The sequence below is a fragment of the Pan troglodytes genome, chromosome 2, assembly GCF_028858775.2.
Source record: "Pan troglodytes isolate AG18354 chromosome 2, NHGRI_mPanTro3-v2.0_pri, whole genome shotgun sequence".
NCBI lineage: Eukaryota > Metazoa > Chordata > Mammalia > Primates > Hominidae > Pan > Pan troglodytes.
The window spans coordinates 146,035,026-146,047,039 of NC_086015.1; the positions used below are offsets into that span (position 1 = coordinate 146,035,026).

The window sequence follows — 12,014 nt, forward strand, 5'->3', positions numbered from 1 at the left end:
TAGTAGAGACTTCATTTCGCCATGTTGGCCAGGCTGGTCTCAAACTCCTGACCTCAGGTGATTTGCCTGTCTCGGCCTCCTAAAGTGCTGGGATTACAGGTGTAAGCCACCGCACCTAGCCGACCCTGCCTATTTTCTAGGAAGAAGAGAAGCATAGCAGAAAATGTTCTCAAGATCCCCACCAAACCTCCAAGTCATCTTTATACCATCTCTCTTCTTTTCCTCCTCTGAGAGAGGGGTCACCCCCTCCGACCTGGAGTCATGCCTTCTGTGAGTCCTCTGGAGCCAGCCCCTCTCACCTTCATAGAAACTTTCCTTCTCAGTTTATTCCTTCTGTCTGCCATTGCCTTCTTCTTTGCTAGTTACTCCCATCAACATAAGCAGGTTCAAGACTCTCAAAGCCTCTCCTTCTTCTTTAAGGCCAAACTTGGGGAATGAGCTACTGAACTTATTATCTCAATTTGCCATGTTCCACACTCCCCTCAGCACACACTGTCCGGGTTCTGCTGGCGGCACAAAGCCACTTACATAGATTGTGCTGGCGTCTCCGGTAGACTCCATGTCATGAAACCAAACGGAAACATTGTAGTCCTCCCTTATTGGAAGTCTCATCAACGCTTGACTCACTTACCACTCCCTTTTGTAACATTCCCTTCCACGGCTTTCACCACACATCCTCCCAGTTCTCCTCCCTCCTCCCTCGCCACTGCTTTTCAGTCACCTTTGCCAGTGTAACCTTCTCTTCAAAAAGACGGAAGTTTCTAGAGGGTTAATCTCCGCGCCTCTCCTCCTCCTGCCCTCAATCTCTGCCTAGGTCATCTCGTTCTTGATCATTGTTTCAACTATCTATATATTGATGACTCTTACTTTTTTTTGGCATAAAGACAAACTTTATTGAGCCCCTTAGCACTAGTTCTCTTTCTCCTGCACAGTCTTGGTTCCCCAGAGACGTCCAGTCTGGCGGGCAGCAATGAGACCCATTTTGCAGCCAGCAGGGTCATCTCTGAGATGGCGGAGGGGATGCCGATGTGCTGGTGGTTGCCACCTCCAAAAGGATGCTCCATAGGGTTCATGGCCACATCCCATACTCGTGGCCACCAGTTCCTCTTTGCCTTATATTTGTGGTAGGCTTGGCAAGCCTTCAAGATGGGTTTGTCAGTTCGGCCACCTCCAGCCACCACACCAGCCACAGCTCTGTTGGCTGAGGAGATAACCTTCTTGGAGCCAGAGGGCAGCTTCACACGGGTCTTCTGGTCTCAGGGTTGTGGGAGATAGCAGTGGCATAGTTCCCTGATGCCCAGGACAGCTTGCTACGGCCTCCAGGTTTCTCCTCCAGGCAGCACTCGATCATACCCTCAGGCATGGTGCCCACAGGGAGCACACTGCCAATGTTGAGCTGGGCCTTCCTGCCGCAATACACAAACTGGCCCGCCCGTGTGAATGCCCTCGGCAGCAATGAAAAGCTCCGTCCGCTTCTTAAACCAGTACGGATCGTGGAAGACCACCTTGGGGAGGGGCGCGCTGTGGCCCGGGTTGTGGATGATGGGTGACTCTTAAATTTAAATCTGGCTTAAATCTCTCTTTTAGTCTGGGGACCCGTGTACCCCTACGCATGGCATATCCACTGGAAAATCTCACGGACACCTCAAACCCAACAAGGCGACAGCCTAATTTATAAATCCACCTCCGAATCCAGTTCTCTACCTCTGTGAACAGTGGCAGTATCCCCCTAGCTGTGCAAGCCCGGGACCTGGGAGGCATTCCTGACACCTCCCTGACCTCCCTAGTCCAATGAATCACCAAGGCCTGTCACTGTTTCCCTCTCATCTCTTGACTCTCTCTGAATTTGTGCCATAGCACAGTTCACCTGGACCAGCACGAGACTCTGGTGACCCCCTGGATTTCTACAATTCATTCACCTGACAGTGGCCACAGTGATCTTTGTAAAATGTGAAACTAATCCTGAACTTTGCTTAAACCCATCAACAGCTTCCCCCACACATAGGATAAACACAAAAATACTTAGAGCATAGGAGAGAGTTTGCAAGGCCTGAAGACGAAACTAGAAAGAGAGGCTGGGGACAAAGTGTGAAGGGTCTGACACACCACGGGAAGGGGTTTGGGCTCCCATGTGGTCCAATCTGGTAGTCACTAGTCACATGAAGCTTTTCAATTTTAAATTCATTAAAATTAAATTAAAAGTTCAGTTCCTCAATATCATTAGCCACATTTTAAGTGCTCACAGTGGCTGCCATATTGGATAGCATAGCTGTAGACTATAAATTTAATGGGAGAACAACACGGTCTACTCGGTGTGGTGGGAGCGGGGTAGGGCATGAGGTCAGGAGAAAAGATAGAGGATATCAAAGATGACCCTATGAGTGAGGCTACTGATGCTGTGGACGTGCTTGGGAAAATAGGTGGAGAATTAGGTTTGAGGCAGAAAATAGTGTGATAAAAACAAGTTTGTATATGCTTTCATTTAAATAGCTACAGTCACATTGTGTCCAGGAGAGAATTACAAATCCATGCTTGCGATTTCAGAGAAAGTTGAGGATGGAGATAAAAGCAAGGGAACCACTAGCTCAATGGGTGTGACCAGATAATTCACTGGAAAGAACATGGACACCAAGGCTTACTGAGCTGAGCTGGAGAAATACAGCAGTTACATGAGGCAGTACACGTCCACACCACACAGTGGCGCACTTGCAGAGTGCAAGGAAACGTTAGACCCAGAGGCGCCTGCCTGTACTCAGCCCCAGCCTGGGTGTACATGGAAAATGTGGGCAATAAAGCTGGGCTTATTTCAGCCTATTTTACATCTTAACCTTCAGTCTTTCCTTCCCGCTTTTCCCCCTCCTCCCTGGGTTTGGATTTTTAGATCTGAGGCCTGAAATCCCAGGGGGTGGAGCTGATAGGCCAGGTACTAGCTACAGAGACCCTGCCTCTCCACTCCCTACATACATGCCTCAGCCCTCAGGCCAGTTTCCCAACCAGCCTCTGTACTTCGTTGAATATTGTTGTTTAATTTACTCCGATTTGAAAATAAATAAATAAATAAATAAATAACATTTTATATGACATTTCGCTGAGAAGCAAAAAAAAAAAACAACCAAAAACCAAAAACAAACATTGGCAGAATATGAAAACACAGATGGCAAGGCCCTAGAACTTCAACCTAAAATATCACAATTCTATGTAATAAAAAGCAAACGACAAGTTTGTCAGTTCCAGAAACAGAAACTTAGGCTTAGAATGATCTGTGCTTCTAATAGGCTTCCTAGTCATTGTTCAATGGTCATAATTTTCTTACCTGATATTTAAAAACTATTAGCTTATAAGCATTCTTACACCCTATACCTTTCTTTCATTAATACAGTCATATTATTCTCTTACCAAAGCTTTCATCCTATTTAACTTTAATTTCAAGGATCTTCCTCCTATTTTTTTTCTACTTTAAAAGAATTCTTCTTATACTCCTAAAGTTTTTGCACAAACTTCCAAACAGGAAAACTTACCCGTGGTTACAGGGAATGTGGTGGTGACAGGCTGTTCTGTAGTTGTAGGCAGTTTTTTTGGCCTGAATTTGTAGTGACCAATAAACCCATCTGCAGTTAAACTTAAGTCTGATAAAAACTGAATAAGAAGTTCATTTCTCTCAGATACAATTGGCCTAAAAAAAGAAAAATGTGTTTTTTTATAAATACTTAAAAGTGGTGCCTCTCTGAAAATGTAAAATTTTCTAGTTTTCCATTAACTTCTGACAATAGATTACCAGTTGTTTAAACTTAAAAGTTAAAACGTTTAAAAATACCAATTCTAATAGCTAACATTTACCAAGTGTTTGCTCAGCTAGGCACTGTGCTTTATGTGAATTGTCACATTCCACCTTCACAACAACCCTATTTTTATCTCTTTTTTTATGGAATAGGCAACTGAAGTTCAGAGAGTTCAAGTGATTTACTCAAGGCCCTATAGCTAGTATGTTGGGAGAGTCAGAACTTGAACCCAGGACCAGATAACTCTAGAGACTGTGGCAGACGTTGGGACATGGCTGGTTTTCAAAAAGCACCTCATGATCTGCCTGATTGGGAAAAGGCAGATTCTCTGAACTAAGACTCTTGCGTTCAAGCTGGCCTGGGTTTGCCATGTTGGCTACAGAGCATAAAATGGACAAATCTGGTGAACAAATTCCCACACTCTGTAAAGATGCAGCCAGAGGGATTATCTCAGTGGACTGATTATCTTTTCTATCCACTCCGGGCTAAGAAAGCCATGCAAAGGACTTCCATTTCATTTTCAATGGCAGTTCTTCGGTATGCCTGAAATGGAAACATTTCTATTATAATCTCCATTAGCAAAATGCTGTAAAGGAAAAAAAAGAAAGTGATGAATCTGTTTTGGTGTTCATAAACGGCATCGATTAAGAGCTCTAATTTTAGGAGCTTCCTGGTTAGCTGGCACTAAAGATTTAGTGGAGATGATAAGTGAGGCTCAAAAGCTCTCTAAAATCTTAGGGGATTACTACATTACACAAGATAGTTTCATTTAAGTTTTGCTATTGTTATTTACATAATGGTTAAAAAAATGCTGTCTGATTAATTCTGTTTAAAAACTAATTCAGAAGTAGAAAAAAATTAACAAGTTATTTAAATGAATTAACCAGTGGTTTGACTGAACACCTTTTTGAGACATCTTCTCAGCCAATCACTTCTTACACATCGTGGACACCAAATAATGAAGCACCTCTTTTTTTTCCCCCTACTGTCAGCTGTGCTGAGTGGGGTTGGGTGGCAGAGAGGGTAGATCTACCTGACCCAACCAGTTAGAAAAACTGCGTGATCTTTTCCATCCTGAATATAACCTTCTGAGCCAGGGGATGAGATGAATCAAAAAGTGAGCTTTGTGATCTACATTTACAGTTTACTATGGGTTGAATATTTATCCCCTCCAAAACTCATGTTGAAATTTAATGCCCAGTGGGGCAGTATTGAGAAATGGAACCTTTAAGAGGTGATTGGGTCATAAGGGCTCTGCCCTCAAGAATGGATTCACCCATTCACAGATTAATGGATAAGTGGGTTAATGGATTAATGGGTAATCACGGGAGTGGGACTGACGGCTTTATAAGACGAGAGACCTGAGTTAGCATGCTCTGCCCCCCTTGCCATGTGATGCCCTGTGCTGTGTGGGGACTTTGCAGAGAGTCCCCACCAGCAAGAAGGCTCTCCCCAGATGTGGTCCCTTGACCTTGAACTTTTCAGCCTCCGTAACTATAAGAAATTCTTTTTCTTTATAAATTACTCAGTTTCAGGTATTCTGTTATAGGCAACACAAAATGGACTAAGACACTTCCAGCCACAAAAGTGATGAGGTTATTTAAATAACGCTTCTGAGATTCGAGCCTTTCACGAAAATATTCTATCATGCTTTTGAAAAACACTCCCATTAAATAAATAAAAACAATGCACTACACGCAATTCTAACCTACAATTACAAATAAAACATGTTAATTTTGTTTAAATGATAAAATTACAAAAAAAGCACTTATAAGCAGCAAAGGAAAGGAAAGACTCAATCAGGTCAGCCTTCTAGACATGATGTTATAATTATATGATCATTCACTGCCTTTTCTATGAATTAACCTTGGGGGTAGTATACTGGAAACTGAATTTTCTCAAGGAAGAGTATTTTAGGAACAAAGACATATTTTTGTTCTGCTGCAACTGAGCTTTAGGATAAATGTGACAGAATCACAGTGCCACAAATGTACTGGGGGCCATGTTACATCTGCAAATTGTTATAAATCACTAGGCAGACAAGAGGAAATTTCACTTAGATCCACTCTGCATTGGCAAATCCCAAGAACGGACTGAGATGCTGTTTCATGTGGTATAGAGCCAGTTACTGTTAGCTGTCTCTAGTTATCATTCCATAGTCTTCCTGTGCTTCAGTCACTACAGCCAACCAAACACCACGTCCTGCCATTTTTGCCTCCTAAGTATTTCTTGATCCACACCCTCCTCTTCATTTCTACCACCCTTCTCCACCTCCTCAACTTTACCTGGACCATTGCAACAGTCTCTGAACTAGGCTCCCTGCTCACCTTCTCTAGGACGGGGGTTCTAGAGCCTCTGGTCCTGTCACGCCTGGCCTAAATTCAGTTGAGCGTTACCATCTCTGCAGCACACGGAAGCCAACTCAACCCTCCTGCCTCATCTGTATAGAGGCCCCAACTCAAGGTTTTGGCTGCAGAAATAACACACATCTCTCCTGTGTATCTTTATTAATGGAGTTACCTCTGCTTGGGATGAGCTTGTCCTCCCTGCTGTCTCTAACTCCAACTCTTCCTTCAAGACTCATCTTCGAGAGGCACAATCTGCTTTCAAAAGCTTTCCCTGATCACTTGTCCAGACTGGGCCAAAGAACTCAGAAACCCACCCAGGACATTCATTAGCCAATTTACTTATCTGCCTTATTCTGTTCCCTCCCAGTACTTTTCTTTGCAGTTTTAATTTATCTTTGTATTCCAGGTGCCCAGCACATAGCCGGGGAGGAATCAATGTTTCTGAACAGAATTCAATGGCATTGATTTACACTGAATCAAACCAAGTATGACGGGGTGCTGTCTACCTATCCCCAGTGCTCCTCCTGTTCATTTTTTAACAGGGAAAAGCTCCCCAAACAGGTTTTCTCATTTTCTGCACTTCTCTAACCCAGAAGTATTCTGACTATGAAAATTATTCCTCTGGATAAAAGTGTTAGTCGGTGAGCTGGCAGCCAAGCTCTTCCAGTCAAACCCCTGGTAAATGAGTGATGCTCAATAGCCACCGCCGGGGCTGCCCCTCCTCCACCCTCATGGAGGCAGCCACTACCCTGAATTTTGTGCTTATCATTTTCTTGTTTTTAGCTATAGGTTTATCACACACATATGCATCACTATGCGATATATTGTATAGGTCTACATGTTTTTAAACGTCATAAATGAAAGAGTACGGTGTGCATTTTTCTTTTCTTTTTTTGTTTTGTTTTGTGTTTTTGAGACAAGGTCTCACTCTGTCGCCCAGGCTGGAGTGCAGTGGCATGGTCTTGGCTCACTGCAACTTCCATCTTCTGGGTTCAAGGGAACCTCCCACCTCAGCCTCCCAAGTAGCGGGGATTACAGGCAGACATGCACTACCAGGCGACATTAATTGTTTTGTATTTTTAGAGATAGGATTTTACCACGTTGTCCAGGCTGGTCTCGAACTCCTGAACTCAAATGATCCACCTGCCTTGGGCTCCCAAAGTGCTGGGATTACAGGCATGAGCCACCACGCTCAGCCTTTTTTTTTTTTTAACCCTCAACATTATAACTATGAGATTCATCCACTGTTTTCATTGCTTTATAGTGTGCACTATAACACAATTTAAGAATTCTCTTGTTGATAAACATTGGGCTATTTACTCTCTCCCACCCTCATTACAAACCATATTGCTGAGAACATTCTTGTGTATGTCTTGCGGTGCAAAAGTGGTCGTACCAATTCACACACCTTTCAAAGGTTTATTCACTATGCAGCTTTCTTCTTTTGGGAATGCCTTTTCATGTCTTTTATCCCCTTTTTTTTCCTACTGGGTGGTTATCTTTTCCTTGTTAATTTTTAGGATTTCTTAATACGTTCTGGAACCTAGGCCTTTGTCAAATATATGTTATAAATATGTTTCCATTTGTGGCTTTTCTTTTCCCTCTCTTTCAGGGTATATTCTGATGAACAGAAATTCTCATCTAAGTTTCTCATTTAAGTTTCTAATCCATCTGTCATTGATTTTTTTGTGTGATATTAGCTATGAATATAATTTCATTTTTCCATGTGAATAAAAATAGTCTAGGCCCCATTTTTCAATGAGGCCATCCTTTTCCTGCTGACTGATGGTTCTCTGTGACAGGCCCAATCTGCAGATACATGTGGATATGTTTCTGGCCTCTTCTTGTTGTTTAATTAGCCATCTACCCATCACTCTTTTAAAACCACACTGTCTTAATTACAACAGCTTTCTGATAAGGTTCCATACATGGTAAAGCAAGTCTTCCTGCCAGGTTCTTCTCCTTCAGAACTGTCTTACTTTTGCCCCCTTCTTCCTATCCCCTTGTAATCCCATGCACATTTTAGAATTAGACTGCTAGGCTTAATGGAAAACCAGTTTTAATATTTTTAAATGATATTGAGTCTTCCTATTTATGAGCATTGCATATAGCTCCATTTATTTAGCTCTTTTAAAATATATTTTAGCAAGGTTTTATAATTTTCCCTATTAAGCACATTTTTATACTTATTCCTGAGCAGTATTTTTATTGCTTTTAAAATAAATTTTTTTCAAAATATAAACTTTTAAGTTCAAACTATCTAAGAAAAGACATTCGTGAATAAAATGATTTTTCCATTAAATAACATAAGTCCACAAGTCACACTTTAATCTGGTGAGGTATAAGGTTAAATTAATAAAGTTTCTAAATTCAAACCAACTTTGGATTCCTGGTCATAGAATATTTTTTTATACATTGCTAAATTTGGCTTGCCAAGTTTTTTGTTTCAGGGTTTCTTTTTTATCATACTGATAAATGAGATTGGTCTCTAATATTATTTTCTTGTACTGTCCTTACCTTGTTTTTGTGTCAGGTTCATACTAGCTTTATAAAATTAGTTGTGGAGCAATCCCTATTTTTCTCTGGAAGATTCTGTGCAGTATTAGAAATGTCTGTACCTCAAATATCTGTCAGAACTTTTCCTTCCTTGACAGGAAAACCTTTAATTACTGATTAAATTTCTTTAGTGATCATTTGGCAAATATGGCTTTTTCTTTCTCCTGTGTCCATTTTTGCTTGAAAAAAATAGAGTTTCTCCAGTTGCTGGATGTAGTGTTCTCTATTTGTCTATTAGACCAAGCCTGTTCATTGTTTTTCAAATCTTCTACCTCCTAATTTCCCATCTTTCTCTCATTAACAGTTAGTTAATCTGTTAATTATTGAAAGAGATGTGTTAAAAATCTCTACTACAATAATGAACTTTGTAGATCTGCCTTTCTTAATTTTTTAATTTTTTTGCTTCATATAATCTTATGTACAAGTTTACAAGTTTACAATTTTACAATTATTACATCTGCCTGATAAATTGCATCGTTTATCATTTATATAGCAACTATTTCTGGTAATGCTTTCTGCCTAAAATTGATTTTTTCCTAATATCAATGAAGCTATGCCAATTTTCCTTCAATTAGTGTTTGCTTCTAATCATTTTTATATCCTTTTATTTTCAAACTCTCTTTATTTTGGGGGGATGTGTCTTGTAAACAACATATAACTGGATTTTGTTATTTAGTATAACACTGTTTTCTATTAATTATTTGGTCCATTTGTATTTATATTGATTACAGTTATATTTATAAATATACCTATATATATCTAGATGGTAGATACATTTCTACCATCTTATCTTGTGCTTTTTGTTTGTCTTTTGAGACAGGGTCTTGCTCTGTCACCCAGGCTGGAGTGCAGTGGCACGATTATAGCTCAGTGTGGCATCGATCTCCTGGGCTCAAGTGATCCTCCGCCTCAGCCTCCTGAGTAGCTGGGACTACAGGTGCATGCCACCATTCCCAGTTAATTTTTTTAAAAAAATTTTACAGATGGTATCTTACCATGTTGCCCACGCTGGTGTCAAATTCCTGGGCTCAACTGATCCTCCAACCTCAGGCTCTCAGAGTGCTGGGATTATAGGCTTAAGCCATCACACCTGTTTTGTCATGCTTTTGAAAATATTTCTCATTTTTTCTTTTCTTACTTTCTTTTGCACTGAATTTTTTTGTCACTTCATGTTTCCTTCCACTGTTTTGCAAGTTAAAAACTATATTTCTACTTTTCTCAGAGGTCATTCCAAATTTAACATCAACATTTTCTTTAGCATATTATAAAGTTAATATCTTCACCCTATGCTCAACTGTTCTTTGGAATGCTTCCTCTTGCATGTCAGTCCTTTATTCTGTGATCATTATCTTTCTGCGTCCAGTACATGAGGATGCAGTGAGGGTCTGCTGGTAAATAATATTATCAGATTTCCTTCAGAATCTCTAGTCTGAATTCATTCAAGACTTATATTTCTCAATTCCCTAATTCTTTCTGTAACTGTCTTATCAGCTATTTGACAGCTATAGGTACTAAGTTTCTTGTTTTAAATTATTATGTCTGTGTTCTGGGAATTCTATTTGGTTCCTTGTTAAATCTGTTTGATCATTTCTGAAAGATTCTTGTTGCTTAGTCATACTTTCAATGGCCTGCACTTTGTAGGCTATTGAATGAATTTCTTTAAGCATACTGATTTTACATTCTGTATCTAATAATTTTAAGATATATAACCTCTGTGGGTCTGATTATACTGTTTGTTTCTACTGACTCTGCTTATCTTGGCTTTCCTTTCAGTTTTGTGATTTTTTGATTGGGAGCTTACGTTCCTTGAAACTTTATAAGTTCAGATGCATTCTTCCAGAGATTTGTGTTTCCATCTGTCAGCTCCTGCAGGCATTATCAACTTGGAAGCTTTAAACTAAATTCTTGACCTGTTTTTTTGGGGACAGTCAGGTAGTGTAAATTCTAACCCCAAATGTTGGCTGGTTTTTGGTTAGAAATTCTCATCGGAGACTATCCTTTCCTTCACCAAAAGCCAAGGCAAAACCAGCCAGTTTTCCTTACTATCTCCCTTAGGGAAGGGACAAAGTTAGCTTACTTATATTGGTGTCAGCTTCTCTGGGTCCCTTTTCTATACATGCTGTGGTCTTTGCTCCAAACCCCCCTGGCCTGGACCCTGAGCTTTGTCTCTTGTCTGCAAGCACAGTCTGTTAGAACGAAGTGCTAGGCTTCCAGGAACTGGCACATGCCCCCGGGGGAGCTGCCACCTTCAGCATGTGCTTCTCTCTCTGGCTTTGGGCTTCTTACTACTTTTGACCTCTGATGACTTCTCTTATTTTTTGACAACTCAGCGATGCTTTCAAAATTTTTTCTTAATCTTTAGGAATGTTGTTTAGTGTTTATTCTATAAAGTTTTTAAGGATATCTTATCTTGCATATTGCTAGAAAATGAACCTTGAAATTACTTTTTAAAGGTATTTGGACATGAAGAGGAGAGACATGGAAGAAAAGTTAGAGCAGGACAGAGTCACTAGAGTTTAAAACTTTTTTTTTTAATTTGGGAGAACCTAGGTTTATAGGCTATGGGGAAGGAATAAAAAGGGAGGTAGAGGATAAACATGAAGAAAAAGAGGAGGGTTAAGAAATGGAGGAAAGTTTCAAGGGAAAAAAGGAGGAGGTGCAAAGGAAGACATAGATGAATGTGTTGGCTTTCAATAGGGTGTGTAGTCCCTAACAATGTCCACATCCTCATCCCTGGACCCTGTAAATATGTTTCTTTATAAGGCAAAGGGGCTTTGCAGATGTGAGTAAGACTCTTCAGAAGGGGAGGGTGTCCTTTATTACCTAGGTAGGCCCTAAATGTAACCACAAGTGTCCTTATAAGAGGGAGATTTGACTAAGAAGAGGAGACAGAAGCAGCGACTGAAGTGACACACTTTGCCGATGAAGGAAGAGGGCTACAAGCCAAGGCATGCAGGCAGACTCTAGAAGTGGGAAAAGCCAAGGAAACAGATTCCCTTTCAGAGCTTTCAGAAGGAAACAGCCCTGCCGACACCTTGACTTCAGTCCAGTGAAACTGACTTCAGACTTCTGGCTTCCAGCACTGTAAGAGAATACATTTGTGCTGTTTTAAGTCGCTGCACGTGTGGCAATTTGTTACAGCAGCAATGGGAAAAGAATTATCTAGGAACTTAGAAATAGGCCCTTCTCCAATATATTCATCTGTAAACCAAATTTGGGTATGGTTATGCTTAAATTATAACTACTATCTTGTATGTATTAAAACATTCTTAATATTATCAATGTAAATGTAAATGAAATAGAAAATATCCTCCTTTAACTCAAATATATC

The 12,014-nt window shown here is 40.5% G+C and overlaps 1 protein-coding gene and 1 pseudogene across 1 annotated transcript in view; both read right to left on the reverse strand.

The window, feature by feature from the left end:
- PCOLCE2 (procollagen C-endopeptidase enhancer 2) overlaps positions 1–12,014 on the reverse strand; it is a 70,671-nt gene that overhangs the window by 6,933 nt on the left and 51,724 nt on the right. The window contains exon 6 of the mRNA XM_516795.8: positions 3,519–3,673. Coding sequence (XP_516795.2) covers positions 3,519–3,673 — 155 coding nt within the window. The remainder of the gene's footprint in view (positions 1–3,518; positions 3,674–12,014) is intronic.
- On the reverse strand, positions 874–1,915 carry LOC107970427 (large ribosomal subunit protein uL2-like; annotated as a pseudogene).